This window comes from Oncorhynchus gorbuscha, linkage group LG07, assembly GCF_021184085.1.
Source record: "Oncorhynchus gorbuscha isolate QuinsamMale2020 ecotype Even-year linkage group LG07, OgorEven_v1.0, whole genome shotgun sequence".
Lineage (NCBI taxonomy): Eukaryota > Metazoa > Chordata > Actinopteri > Salmoniformes > Salmonidae > Oncorhynchus > Oncorhynchus gorbuscha.
Window position 1 is genome coordinate 57117283 of NC_060179.1, and position 15937 is coordinate 57133219.

Sequence of the window (15937 nt, forward strand, 5' to 3'; positions counted from 1 at the left end):
GCACAGGGACAAGACATGATAATCAATGACAAAACGTGACAACATGACTGTTCCGTTTTTCTCATTACTGTGACGTTGTCGTTTCATATTATTGATATTGTATCTGAGCTGGTAATACAGTATCAGGCCCCCTAGACAAACACAGAGCAAACTCCTTTACAACATGTTTACCTTGTCGGGATGATTACCTTGAATACAATATTTCCTTGTTGTGGTCATCATTACAGCTTAATTGGCTTTAGAATATCTTCTGTAGAAAACATCACTGAACTAATTAAAAACATGTTAGAGATTCTGATTGAACAAATCCTGCGATGTTGAGTTAGAGAAGGAGAGATGAAGCTGGAGGAAAATAATAGTTTGACCTCTTGAATGAACTTTTCCATTTACACTTTTCGAGAGGATCCTTTTAAAAATGTTCAGTCAAAGACTCCCATTCCCATTTTTCTCTCTCTCTCTCTCTCTCTCTCTCTCTCTCTCTCTCTCTCTCTCTCTCTCTCTCTCTCTCTCTCTCTATCTATCTATCTATCTATCTATCTATCTATCTATCTATCTATCTCTCTCTCTCTCTCTCTCTCCATCCTTCCCACCTCTCTTCTGTGAGGATGATCTTCCTCCCCTTTCTACTCTTCTCCCACCCTTCTCATGTTCTGCCCACTCCAGCCACAGGTGGTGGAGTAGTACTATAGAATAGAGCTTTGTGATCGCATATCAAATGCACACAAGCAAGTGGGTACAAACACTCCCCTCCCCTAGCGCACACTGCTGATTGTTGTTCTCTCCTGTTGGCTAGTATACTCCTGTGGTATTGAAACCAACTTCCTTGTCTAAGAGAGAACACAAATGTCAGCTGTCAGGAAACCACAATAGAGATGTTGTTTACTAGAGATGTTAGTGTGATTGTGGTTTGATATGGAGGATGGGATGCTTTGGTTCGAATGACACACTGTGTTGGTGTTCTCACCTTAGATTGTCGCTCTCTTTCTTGTGCCTCGTGAGAAGAACTTGTCTGAAGTGACAAAACATACTTTTGATGAGTCTAATAGTCCGTGGTTTACTATCAACGTTTTTGTGCGAGTCAACGTATCAACACACACACATACGAACCTCAACACAAAATGAAATAAAAAACGAAAATGTTCCCTCTTCAAAGCTGGTACCCGTGGCGATTAGATCTGTCAAAGCAACACGGGGACGTCACACATAAAACTGTCAAGTTAAGAAATTAAAGTGCAGCAAAGCATTTACTCATATAATTTTGAATTCATGAATACAAATTATGGCTTGAGATGTGGAGTGAAATAACTCAGTGGACTCTGTTGACGATACCTGGGCCATGTTATATGATTCACACAACACATTGCTGTATGGATGTTGGATGGCTGTGGAAGTTAGCAACAATCCACAATGTTGTTGTCACATGAATGTATTTCAATGATATAATATCCTCTGTCTTTTAATGATTGAATCGTTGGTTTGGCTATCTGTAGCTGAAATGTAATTCCATATCACTGCACTTTGGCTATTAGTGTCCATTACGCACAGATCTAGGATCAGTGTCCTTGCCAAATCATGCAACACTGACTGACTGATCATGCGACACCGTTTCAAAGCAACAGTGACGAGACAGCCTATAGGGAGGAGGACAGAGGTCAGAGACCTGGCTGTGTGGTGCCAGGACAACAACCTCTCCCTCAATGTGATCAAGACAAAGGAGATGATTGTGGACTACAAGAGAAGGAGGACCAAGCATGCCCCCATTCTCATCAACTGGGCTGTAGTGGAGCCGGTTGAGAGCTTCAAGTTCCTTGGTGTCCACATCACCAACAAACTAACATGGTCCAAGCACACCAAGACAGTCGTGAAGAGGGTACGACAAAACCTATTCCCCCTCAGGAGACTGAAAAGATTTGACATGGGTCCTCAGATCCTAAAAATGTTCTACAGCTGCACCATCGAGAGCAGGTTGCATGACTGCCTGGCACTACAGAGGGTAGTGCGTACGGCCCAGTACATCACTGGGGCCAAACTTCCTGCCATCCAGGACCTCTATACCAAGTTGTGTCAGAGGAAGGCCCTAAAAATTATCAAAGACTCCAGCTACCCTCGTCATAGACTGTTCTCTCTGCTTCTGTTCTCTCTACCGGAGTGCCAAGTCTAGGTCCAAGAGGCTTATAAACAGCTTCTACCCCCAAGCCATAAGACTCCTGAACATCTAATCAAATTGCTACCCAGACTATTTGACCCCCATCCCCCTCCTCTTTTTTATACCGCTGCTACTCCCTGTTGTTGTCATCTATGCATAGTCACTATAATAACTCTACCTACATGTACATATTACCTCGACTATCCGTTGCCCCCGCACATTGACTCTTTAGCGGTACCCCCCTGTATATAGTCTCACTATTGTTATTTCACTGCTGCTCTTGAATTACTTGTTACTTTTATTTCTTATTCGTATTTTTAATTTTTAAACTGCGTTGTTTGTTAGGGGCTCGTAAATAGGCATTTCACTGTAAGGTACAATTTGATTTGATTTGAGTGTCTAGAGGGTTTCTCTATTCCTATAAGCATATCACTATGAGACAGAGAGCCATACACCATCACTTCTCTCTCCTTGCCCAGCTCAATACACACTCTACTAGCCTCGCTTTTTCCCTGTTGCCTTTAGCCATTTATCCTGGGATGTGCACTCAACCACAGGAGCAGATATTGGATGGAAAGACTTGTTATTCCGGACCATGTGTGTCTATGCACCGTACTGCATAGAAGTGTAACATTGGATACGATGTGGGAGAAAAGCCTTCAGGCTATTCAGTATTCAATCCCCTCCCGCCGTACAATGTCGTAAATCACATAATTATCTTTGAGGTGTATAATCTTGGTTCTTTGAATTGCTACATAACTTCATCCTATTATCCCCCCACGTCGCTCATTACACAGCCACAGTGATTCTATATGAATTGAGAAAGCCACATAATGACACATTCACCTCAGCCTTGTTCTCATGCATAATGGTGGGCTGAGTAGGTGAGTTGTCTTGGGGGGGGGTTGAGGTATTCCAGCCTTTTCAGGGGTAATTCCAACGCCGCTGAGGTAACCGGCCAGATCAGCAGAGCTAAAAAAAAAGTGCTGCTTCTCTTTCTTTGCTCTACCTTTCTTGCCGTTGGCACTTGATCCAACGCTCCCTCCCTTTCCCACATTCTCTCTCCCGGGCGCTCTCTATCCCCTTTCAAATCATAGATTTTTCAAAGGTTCTATGAAATATTTACGATGTGTGAGCAGAGTTCTTTCTCTGGGAATTTGGGGGGAGGGGGTCTTTTTGAAGGCTAGTGGTAAAAGGGAAGGGAGAGAGAGGGAATAGAGGGAGTGAGAGGGAGAGAGAGAGCAGTGGAGAGAGGGGAGAGAAAAAAAGAAAGAGCGAGATAAGAGCTATGGAAGCTCTCGTAGAATCGTGCCTGCAATACAAACTGGGTATAAATAAATAAACACATCCACTGATAAAGATCGTTATTCACTGCTGTTGTACGGCTGCATTTCCCCTTAAAGCCTCTGATCCAATCGATTCCGAGGGGATTCCGACAGGCCTCAGTCTTTGAACCCGTACCCCTCGTGTTGTGTTTTTATCTTCCTCCTCCCCTCTAATTCCACATCTCTTTTGTATTTTGAAGGGTTGTTGTTTCAGATAACACTGTCTCTCGTACTTAGACGCTGTAGCACGTTAAGCCTTGAGACTGTTAATCACACAGCAAATTCTCCCGTGTTAAATCAACACGGGCAGTGTTACATTTAACGCTGGTCCAGTGTCTATATGGGTCCACATTTTCAGTGTTAAATGAACACACTGCTAAGTGTAAAGCCTTATTTGCATATTTCCCTGAGAGCCTTATCTTTTGAGTGAATTGTAGAGTTACCACCTATGACTGTTTTTGTTAATGACAGAGAGATGGTTGTTGGTGCATTCATCCATTTTTAGTCCTATGTGGTGATGAGGGAAACAAAGCTTCCTGAAGCATTTCAGGAAGCATTTCCAGCCAATTGTGTCAAAAATAGGTTCATTACTCGAGGCTTTGATCAACACAGTGTACACTAGAGGTTCCTGCTGGTCAAAATCATTTAGAACAGCCAAATTATTATAGATGAGGTCGACACGCCGTAGCAAGTTCGCAGCGTAGCCTTTTTTCTTCTACCAGAACCAATACCAAACCAATCAGGTGGTTGTTTGACAAAACGAAGCTTCGGACGTCATTGATCACGTGCTTATGATAAAGTGATACAGGTATCGACACACTGCTTCAAACTAAACTGCTTAGCGAATTTGACACGTGCCTCAGAGCTCCGGTATCAAATGTAACATCACTAGTCCTTCACCAAGTGAAAAAGTAAGGAAATATGTTACCAATTAGATTAAACACATTTACAACAAGTCTTTAATAATGCCTTATTTTGATGGCCTAGTTTTAACCTAATACAGTGGCCTGAAATTCATAGTTTTCAGGCCTGCAAGTCACATAAAGATGGCTTGCAAAGTTATATAATTCCAGTTGGAATCTAGCCACAGTGGGGATATTCAACATTTAGAAATTATTTTCACCTGCATTCAGAATGATTGCCGGGTTGGAAAATTAAGAAATAAGACTACCTAAACCATTTAAACTGGAACAACCATTTGGGTGCAATAAGTCAAAGTAGAAGATTGGATTAGTTTAGAAAAACTATTATTTATATTTGAGTAGCATAATATTCATTAATCAATCAATGTACATGCAAAAACAAAGATATTGAAACTAACAATTCCAAAAAAACTACCTGCAATAGAGCATGCTGGGAAATAAGTTAATGATGGACGTGGTTTTAATTTTATACTAGCTATAAACACCAACACTGGGGATATTGTACACCAATGAGTGTTAATGTAAAACGTACATAGTTAATTTAACACCTGAATCAAAACTAGAAATGTTGCACTGAAAAAATTAACACCAGGTAACACTGGCCAATTTTCTCTGTAGTGAATCACAGAAATGCTTGTGAATGCTAGAGATTCGAATGAGTTTCTGTGTTATGTGAACAGACAGCAGTATAGTATGTTAGTTCAAGTATTTGGGGGCATGCTACTATTAGCCTTCTGAACATGGGTGATCAGGTTAACATTGAAATGATCAAACACCTTCCCCTACTGACTTCTAACGTGTGTCCTTTACACTGGGATGTTAAAATTTGGTTTATTAATTGAATACTAAATCTGATCGTTCTTCCTTCTTTCTGTCCTCAGGTGGGCGGGACCATGTACAACACGGGTCGCCATGTCTCACTGCGAATGGACAAGGAGCATCTTGTGAATATCTCTGGTGGACCAATGACGTACAGCCATCGCCTGGAGGAGATCCGGCTGCACTTCGGCAGCGAGGACGGACAGGGCTCTGAACACCTTCTCAATGGACAGGCCTTCTCAGGAGAGGTACAAGGGCAAGGGACTAGGTGCTGATGTCATGCAGGTGAATGAGGACCCAAAAGCGACTTGGCGAAAACAGAGTATTTAATCCAGAATAAACTTTACAAAACAAAAAACATAATACTACACGTAAAGACGAGAACAGACTGGAGACTTGATCAAGAACTGCAGGTTGCCTCGGGAAGGCACTTGAACCTAGCAGACTCAGACACCTGCTCACCACGCAGCATCTGAGGGAAACACGACACGACAGGGCAAAACATAGAAACACGACACGACAGGGCAAAACATAGACACAGCACGGTGAATTATAAATGAGGATCCGACAGGGCAGGTACGGGAAACAAGGAGAGAAATAGGGACTCTAATCAGGGAAAAGGATCGGGAACAGGTGTGGGAAGACTAAAGCAGACGAACGGTATTCTGCCCAGGGAGCTGTTCTGCCCAAGACGCAGGGTTTCCAACCACTGTCGCCATTGATTGGCCCTCTCGCCTGAAGGGCTAAACGCGGATGGCGAGCAGTTCACGGAAGGAAGTTTAGCGAGGGGAATGAAACCCACATCATAGTTGCGCTCAGATGGCGACAGGCGATGAGAAAAATAAGCGCAAGGATGAACCTTATCGTCAGACTGGAAGCGCTGGGATAGAATGGCTCCCACGCCTACCTCTGAAGGTCCAACCTCGACAATGAATTGTCTAGTGACGCCAGGAGTAACAGGAGGATAGGAGCGGACGTGAAACGTGTCTTTTTCCCCAGAAGATCACAACACGCCCATCCCAGATAGGAACCGGACCACGTTAAAACACGTCTTGACAGAAGAAGATCAAAAGCTGTGAGAGGGGCAGCAACTTGACCGGCGGAACCGGACCACTTAAAACACGTCTTGACAGAAGTAAGAGCTGTGAAATTACGAATGAAACGCCGATAGAAATTAGCAAAACCTAAAAAGCGCTGCAACTCGACACGTGACCTTGGAACGGGCCAATCACTGACAGCTTGGACCTTAGCGGAATCCATCTGAATGCCTTCAGCGGAAATAACGGAACCGAGAAAAGTAACGGAGGAGACATGAAAAGAGCACTTCTCAGCCTTTACGTAGAGACAATTCTCTAAAAGGCGCTGTAGAACACGTCGAACGTGCTGAACATGAATCTCGAGTGACGGTGAAAAAATCAGGATATCGTCAAGATAGACAAAAACAAAGATGTTCAGCATGTCTCTCAGAACATCATTAACTAATGCCTGAAAAACAGCTGGCGCATTGGCGAGACCAAACGGCAGAACCCGGTACTCAAAATGCCCTAACGGAGTGTTAAACGCCGTTTTCCACTCGTCCCCCTCTCTGATGCGCACGAGATGGTAAGCGTTACGAAGGTCCAACTTAGTAAAGCACCTGGCTCCCTGCAGAATCTCGAAGGCTGATGACATAAGGGGAAGCGGATAACGATTCTTAACCGTTATGTCATTCAGCCCTCGATAATCCACGCAGGGGCGCAGAGTACCGTCCTTCTTCTTAACAAAAAGAACCCCGCCCCGGCCGGAGAGGAAGAAGGCACTATGGTACCGGCGTCAAGAGACACAGATAAATAATCCTCGAGAGCCTTACGTTCGGGAGCCGACAGAGAGTATAGTCTACCCCGAGGAGGAGTGGTCCCCGGAAGGAGATCAATACTACAATCATACGACCGGTGAGGAGGAAGGGAGTTGGCTCGGGACCGACTGAAGACCGTGCGCAGATCATGATATTCCTCCGGCACTCCTGTCAAATCGCCAGGTTCCTCCTGAGAAGTGGGGACAGAAGAAATGGGAGGGATGGCAGACATTAAGCACTTCACATGACAAGATACGTTCCAGGATAGGATAGAATTACAAGACCAATTAATAGAAGGATTATGACATACTAGCCAGGGATGACCCAAAACAACAGGTGTGAAAGGTGAACGAAAAATCAAAAAAGAAATAGTCTCACTGTGGTTACCAGATACTGTGAGAGTTAAAGGTAGTGTCTCAAATCTGATACTGGGAAGATGACTACCATCTAAGGCAAACATGGGCGTAGGCTTGTCTAACTGTCTGAAAGGAATGTTATGTTTCCGAACCCATGCTTCGTCCATGAAACAACCCTCAGCCCCAGAGTCAATCAAGGCACTGCATGTAGCACCCGAACCGGTCCAGCGTAGATGGACCGACATAGTAGTACAAGATCTAGATGAAGAGACCTGAGTAGTAGCGCTCACCAGTAGCCCTCCGCTTACTGATGGGCTCTGGCCTCTTACTGGACATGAATTAACAAAATGTCCATCAAATCCGCAATAGAGGCACAGGCGGTTGGTGATCCTCCGTTCCCTCTCCTTAGTCGAGATGCGAATCCCTCCCAGCTGCATGGGCTCAGTCTCAGAACCAGAGGAGGGAGATGGTTGCGATGCGGAGCAGGGAAACACCGTTGATGCGAGCTCTCTTCCACGAGCCTGGTGACGAAGATCTACCCGTCGTTCTATGCGGATGGCGAGAGCAATCAAAGAGTCCACACTGGAAGGAACCTCCCGAGAGAGAATCTCATCTTTGACCACTGTGTGGAGTCCCTCCAGAAAACGAGCGAGCAGCGCCGGCTCGTTCCAGTCACTAGAGGCAGCAAGAGTACGAAACTCTATAGAGTAATCCGTTATGGATCGATCACCTTGGCATAGGGAAGCCAGGACCCTAGAAGCCTCCCCACCAAAAACTGAACGGTCAAAAACCCGAATCATCTCCTCTTTAAAGTTCTGGTAATTGTTAGAACAATCAGCCCTTGCCTCCCAGATAGCTGTGCCCCACTCTCGGGCCCGGCCAGTAAGGAGTGAAATGACGTAAGCAACCCGAGCTCTCTCTCTAGAGTATGTGTTGGGTTGGAGAGAGAACACAATCTCACACTGGGTGAGAAAGGAGCGGCACTCAGTGGGCTGCCCGGAGTAGCAAGGTGGGTTATTAACCCTAGGTTCTGGAGGCTCGGCAGGCCAGGAAGTAACAGGTGGCACGAGACGAAGACTCTGGAACTGTCCAGAGAGGTCGGAAACCTGAGCGGCCAGGCTCTCCACGGCATGGCGAGCAGCAGACAATTCCTGCTCGTGTCTGCCGAGCATGGCTCCTTGGATCTCGACGGCAGTGTTACGAGCGTCTGTAGTCGCTGGGTCCATTCCTCGGTCGGATCCTTCTGTCATGCAGGTGAATGAGGACCCAAAAGCGACTTGGCGAAAACAGAGTATTTAATCCAGAATAAACTTTACAAAACAAAAAACATAATACTACACGTAAAGACGAGAACAGACTGGAGACTTGATCGAGAACTGCAGGTTGCCTCGGGAAGGCACTTGAACCTAGCAGACTCAGACACCTGCTCACCACACAGCATCTGAGGGAAACACGACACGACAGGGCAAAACATAGACACAGCACGGTGAATTATAAATGAGGATCCGACAGGGCAGGTACGGGAAACAAGGAGAGAAATAGGGACTCTAATCAGGGAAAAGGATCGGGAACAGGTGTGGGAAGACTAAATGATGATTAGGGGAATAGGAACAGCTGGGAGCAGGAACGGAACGATAGAGAGAAGAGAGAGCGAGAGAGTGAGAGAGGGAGGGGGAGAGAGAGGGATAGAAAGAGGGAAAGAACCTAATAAGACCAGCAGAGGGAAACGAATAGAATGGGAAGCACAGGGACAAGACATGATAATAAATGACAAAACATGACAGCTGAGTTTGGTCTAGCGGTAATGCTCCTGACTATGGGTCATATACGCCCCCCGTTGGCGGCAAGGGTTTAAGCCCTGGCTCGGCCAACTGCCTATGCCCTTAAAGTAACTGTCCAGTGAAAATCTATCTTTTTAAAAGTTCATATTCTGTTAACTCCTACCCAAATAATGTTGTTGACTTGTCCAATACTTGAATCGGATCTCCGGTCTCCCTTAAAAAATAAAGAACCAGTATCAGTAGAATTTGAAAAACATTATTGTCATCCAGCATCTTCGGTAGGATTTAGACGAGATCTAGCAGAAAGAAAAGCTATCTTAATTAGCGGGGTGTTGTGAAGAGGCTTCCAATCAGCTCCTGTATACTTGATCATTTTACTAAGTTCTGAGTCACGCACACCAGCCATAATAACAATAACCAATTTGTGGGCTAACAGAATAATTGTAGGTATGACAGGCAAATTCATTCTAATTAATTATTATCATTTATTCTCGCACGGAGGCTGGCGAGACGATATTCAAATCCTAATAAAAACAAGTGTTTAGCATACGCTGGGGCTCGGAGGGATGTGACCCGTGTAGGGGGAGGTTGGCCTCGCGCTCTGCTCACTGTTTACCATGTTGGTGTTGCCTCGTCGCGGCGCCAGCGTTATCACACCTCCAACGGGTTTGTTTTGATTTCATCTGTTGCTACAGAACAGAAGAAAAGAAAGTGAGCAGTAGTTACTGGCTGCTCTTTGATTCGTCAGCGTTGTGTTGAGATTTCTGGAGTGTAGGCAAGATAGAGGGCTCTGGAGAAATCTGGAGAGGAGCGTTGGATAGCTGGGCGTTGTGATCTGAAAAAGCTATGTTCTCTTACTGAAGTGATGTATCTACACATGCAGCAAGGGGAGCAAGAAAGGAAATGGTGTGTGGTTTAACTGTAACTGGCTTCAGTGTTATCCTGTCAATTGAAACTATTCTTAACATACTGTAGGATTGAGTTAGTGTACATGTGTAACATTCTCCAAATTAAACCTCAAAGCCAGAGAGAGAGAGATAGAAGAGGAGGGAGGAGAGGAGAGGAAAGGTAGGTTGCACACAGACTCCCAAATCTTGCTCTTTCTGACATGTGTTCCTCGCTTGCTTAAATAATTGCCATCCAAAAAGACACCTGTTACACCACCACCCACCACATACCCCCACTTCCCACCCGCCCATCCCTTCTGGAATCAAAGCCATGACTTAAAGCTCCAGCAGCAGGCTTCAAAAAAGAAATGGAGAAATTGTTATTTCGCCTACAAATGAGCAGTGGCTGTGCATGCGTCCTTGAAATGAGAACAAAGAGGGAAAATAATCAAGCTTGAAAAGCAAAACATCCATCTGAAATACCAGCCCGTGGGAGAGAGGTGGGAAAGGGGGATACATGGTGAGCTTCATTGTATTTAAAGGCATTAACACTCCAAAGTTATGGTTTTACAACTCCATCTGTATTATATAACCCATCCACCTTTCTTTCTCACATTTGTTTCCGGCTTGCAGAAAATGGTGTACGTTTGACTGGTGTTGATTGTTATGGGTCTATCATTCTCAGCTACTATCTGTAAAAAGCACCCCTACATCTCTGGGCTAGGCTAATATTATGCACAGTATATGCTGTAGGGCTGGGAATTGCAAGGGACCTCACAATACGATATTATCACGATATTTAGGTGCCAATATGATATGTATTGGCCAATGTGCAATCACTGGAGAATAAACTGGATGATTTCTGTTTGAGACTATCCTACCAACGGGACATTAAAGTACGTAATATCTTATTTTTTACCGAGTCGTGGCTGAATGAAGACACAGATAATATACATTTGGCTGGGTTTTCTGTGCATCGACAGGACAGAACAGCTACGTCTGGTAGGATGAGTGGTGGGAGTGTGTGTCTATTTGTCAATAACAGCAGCTGCACAATGTCTAATATGAAGGAAGTCTCAAGGTATTGCTCGCCTGAGGTAGAGTACCTCATGATAAACTGTAGACCTCACTATCTACCAAGAGCGTTTTCATCTATATTTTTCATAACCGTCTATTTACCACCAAAATCCGATGCTGGCACTAAGACCGCACTCAAAGAGCTGTATAAGGCCATAAGCAAACAAGAAAATGCTCATCCAGAAGCGGTGCCCCTAGTTGCCAAAGACTTTAATGCAGGCAAATTTAAATCTGTTTTACCTCATTTCTACCAGCATGTACTACCAGAGAGAAAATACTCTAGACCACCTTTACTCCACGCACAGAGACGCATACAAAGCTCTCCCTCACCCTCCATTTGACATAATTCTATCCTCTTGATTCCGGCTTACAAGCAAAAACTAAAGCAGGCAGTACCAGTGACTCGCTCAATACGGAAATGGTCAGATGATGCAGATGCTACGCTACAGGACTGTTTTTATAGCACAGACTTGAATATATTCCGGGATTCATCCAATGGCATTGAGGAGTATACCACCTCAGTCACTGGCTTCATCAATAAGTGCATCGACAATATCGTCCCCACGGTGACCGTATGTACATTTCCCAACCAGAAGCCATGGATTACCAGCAACATCTGCCACAAGCTAAAGGCTAGAGCTTTTCAAGGAGCGGGACACTTCTTGAAAGCGGACGCTTCTAAGAAATCCCGAAATGCCCTCAGACAAACCATCAAACAGGCAAAGCGTCAATATAGAACTAAGATTGAATCCTATAAAACCGGCTCTGACGCTCGTCAGATGTGGCAGGATTACAAAGGGAAACCCAGCCGCGAGCTTCCCTGTGACGCGAGCCTATCAGACGAGCTAAATGCCTTTTACGCAACACTGAAGCATGCATGATAGCACCAGCTGTTCGGGACAACTGTGTGATCACGTTCTCCATTGCCGATGTGAGCAAAACTTTTAAACAGGTCAACATTCACATTCAAGGCCACGGGGCTAGGCATATTACCAGGACGTGTACTCAGAGCATGCGCGGACCAACTGGCAAGTGTCTTCACTGACATTTTCAACCTCTCCCAAACCCATTTTCAACCTCTCCCTGAATCTGTAATACCCACATGTTTCAAACAGACCACCATAGTCCCTGTGCTCAAGATAGTGAAGGTAACCTGCCTAAATGACTACCACCCCGTAGCACTCACGTCGGTAGTGTGGAGTGCTTTGAAAGGCTGGTCATGGCTCACATCATCACCATCATCCCGGAAACCCTAGACCCACTCCAATTCGCATACCGCCCCAACAGATCCACAGATGACGCAATCTCAATCTCACTCCACACTGCCCTTTCCCACCTGGACAAAAGGAACACCTATGCGAGAATGCTGTTCATTGACTACAGCTCAGCGTGCAACACCATAATGCCCACAAAGCTCATCACTAGCTAAATACCCTGGTACTAAACACCTCCCTCTGAAACTGGATACTGAAACTCCCTGTTCACCCATGACTGTGTAGCCAAGCATGACTCTAACACCATCATTAAGTTTGCTGACACAACGGTGGTAGGCCTGATCACCGACAACGATGAGACAGCCTATAGGGAGGTGGTCAGAGACCTGGCAGTGTGGTCTCAGGGACAACAACCTCTCCCTCAATGTGAGCAAGACAAAAGAGCTGATCATGGACTACAGGAAAAGGAGGGCCGAACATGGCCCCATTCACATTGATGGGGCTGTAGTGGAGTTGGTCGAGAGTGTCCACATCACCAATAAACGATCATGGTCCAAACACACCAAGACAGTCGTGAAGAGGGCATAACACCTTTTCCCCCTCATGAGAATGAAAAGATTTGGCATGGGTCCCCAGATCCTCAAAACGTCTACAGCTGTACCATCGAGAGTATCCTGACCGGTTGCATCACCACCTGGTATGGCAACTGCTCGACATCTGACCGTAAGGTGCTAGAGAGGGTAGTGCGTATGTCCTAGTACATCACTGGGGCCAAGCTTCCTGACATCCCGGACCTAAATACTAGGCGGTGTCAAAGGAAGGCCCAAAAAAAGTCACAGACGGTTCTCTCTGGGACCACACGGCAACTGATACCAGAGCGCCAAGTCTAGGTCCAAAAGGCTCCTCAACAGCTTCTATCCCCAAGCCATAAGACTGCTGAACAATTAATCAAATGTTCACCCAGACTATTTCAATTGAGACCACCTCCCCCTTGTTTTCATACTGCTGCTACTCCCTGTTTATTATATATGCATAGTCACTTTACCCCTACCTACATGTACAAATTACCTCGACTAACCTGTACCCCTGCACGTTGACTTGGTACCGGTACCCCCTGTATATAGCCCTGTTATTGTTATTTTTGTGTTACTTTTTATTTTTTACTTTAGTATATTTAGTAAGTGTTTTCTTCACTCTATTTCTTGAACTGAATTGTTGGTTAAGGGCTCGTAAGTCAGCTTTTCACGGTAAGGTTTGCACCTGTTGTATTCGGCACATGTGACAAATAAAATGGGATTTGATTTATTGCGACTCTCACAATTTTATAGGTACAGCGATTTTATTGCGATTTGATGTTCCAAACATATTGTGCACTCACTTTTTAAAAAGAAGATATCGGTACCCTTTTTTAAATTACATGTTTTATCATTACTTGGAGTCAAAGTATCAATACAATATTGCGATATGTAACTGTATTTAACTTGTTTGCTTTTATGGCCTTATACAATGAGTGTGGTCTTAGTGCCAGCATCGAAATGTGATGGGAAATAGGCGGCTACGAATAATATAGATGAGAACTCTGTTGGTAGATAGTGTGGTACATTTACATCATTACATTTAAGTCATTTAGCAGACGCTCTTATCCAGAGCGACTTACAAATTGGTGCATTCACCTTATGACATCCAGTGGAACAGTCACTTTACAATAGTGCATCTAAATCTTAAAGGGGGGGGGGGAATACTTATCCTATCCTTATTGAAGTATTCTACCTCAGGCGAGCGATACCTTGAGAGTTCTTTAATATTAGACATTGCGCACCAGCAGTTATTGAAAAATAGACATGCACAACATTCCCTCGTCTTACCAGACGTAGCTGCTCTGTCCTGCCGATACATGGAGAAGCCAGCCAGCTCTATATTATACGTGTCGTCGTTCAGCCAAGTCTTGGTGAAACACAAGATGTTACAGTTTTTAATGTCCTGTTGGTTGGATTGTCTTAATCGTAGATCGTCCAGTTTATTTTCCAATGATTGCATGTTGGCCAATAATACAGAGTGGTGGTTTATCTACTCGTCGGCAAATTCTTACAAGGCACCCCGCCCCCCTCCTCCCCATTTTTCTCTGTCTTTTCTTCACGTTGATGACGGGGATTTGGGCCTTGTCAACAAAGCAGTTTATCCTTTGCATCTGACTTATTAAAGAAAAAATCTTTGTCCAGTTCGAGGTGAGTAATCTCTGTTCTGATGCCCAGAAGCTCATTTTGGTCATAAGAGACAGTAGCAGCAACATTATATACAAAACGAGTTACAAACAATGCGAAAAAATCTAACAAAATAGTTGTTGTTTAGGAGCCCGTAAAACGGCAGCCATCCACTCCGGTGCCATTATATAAGCCAAGTCTAGGACCAAAAGGCTCATCAACAGCTTCTACCGCCAAGGCATAAGACTGTTGAACAATTAATCAAATGGCTACCCGGACTATTTACATTGACCCTGTCCCCCCTTAGTTTTTACACTGCTTCTACTCGCTGTTTATTATCTATGCATAGTCACTTTACAAATTACCTCGACTAACCTGTACGAGTCAATATGTATATAGCCTTGTTATTGTTAAGTAAATATCTTGTGATTTTATTCAATGTTTTACTTTAGTTTATTAAGTAAATATTTTCTAAACTCTATTTCTTGAGCTGCATTGTTGGTTAAGGACTTGTAAGTAAGCATTTCACAGTAAGGTCTACACATGTTGTATTCGGCGCATGTGAGAAATACAATTTTATTTTATTTTATTGTATTTTATACAAATGTTCCCCCATCACTAATGTGCTGTGCTGGTCTGCTTTGTTCCCCTACCTAGAGCGCCATCACAGTCAATCTGAAAATGAAACACCTTGGACTTAATACGTGCTAAGATATTCCATATATTATTCTTAGACAAATCGGATTTATTGCGTTTCTCTGTAAGCCCTCACCCTTTGGTTTCCACCTCACATGCAAGGTGTTGGTTGGGAGACCTATAATCTGTAAGGTGATGTGAATCAGCCTGACACTAAGTATGGACAGTGTAAAACTAGCGGATAGGCTAAAGCTGTATGTGGGTGGATCAATTTTCATGTAATCTGAGTGAAAAAGTATACATTTTTAAGAAAATGAGCAAGCTAAATTTTGAGCATTCTTAACACTCAAAACTCATTTTGAGTCAATTCTGATCGCAATTTAGGGGACATAATGAGAACGTTTAGGAAAGAAAATCCACTTTTGGTGTTGATTTGAGTGCTGTTCTTTAAATACTTTTTCTTCTTTTGCTAATTATCGTTGATCACAGAATAACACATTTGCTGCTGCAGTGCAGCTCACTGGTCTAGAACTCAAGTACATTTCCTCATTAAAACCACATTAAGTATTTTGAGCAACACAGAAAGCAAAACTTGTATACGTGGATAAAAACTAAATCTGTAAAATGTGATTTAAATTTGTTTTAAATGAAAGACCGAGCGCACTCCTTTCCGTCATGTGCATTCTAACTGTTCCAGAGGTTGAGAATGGTCACTTTCCTTTTTCCTCCATTTGAATC

At 44.1% G+C, this 15937-nt stretch overlaps 1 protein-coding gene across 4 annotated transcripts in view; it reads left to right on the top strand.

The window, feature by feature from the left end:
* Positions 1–15937, top strand: part of ca10a (carbonic anhydrase Xa) — a 345076-nt gene that overhangs the window by 310244 nt on the left and 18895 nt on the right. For all 4 annotated transcript variants that reach the window (XM_046356874.1, XM_046356875.1, XM_046356876.1 and 1 more), the window contains one exon: positions 5276–5461. In XM_046356874.1, the coding sequence (XP_046212830.1) occupies positions 5276–5461 (186 nt within the window). The remainder of the gene's footprint in view (positions 1–5275; positions 5462–15937) is intronic.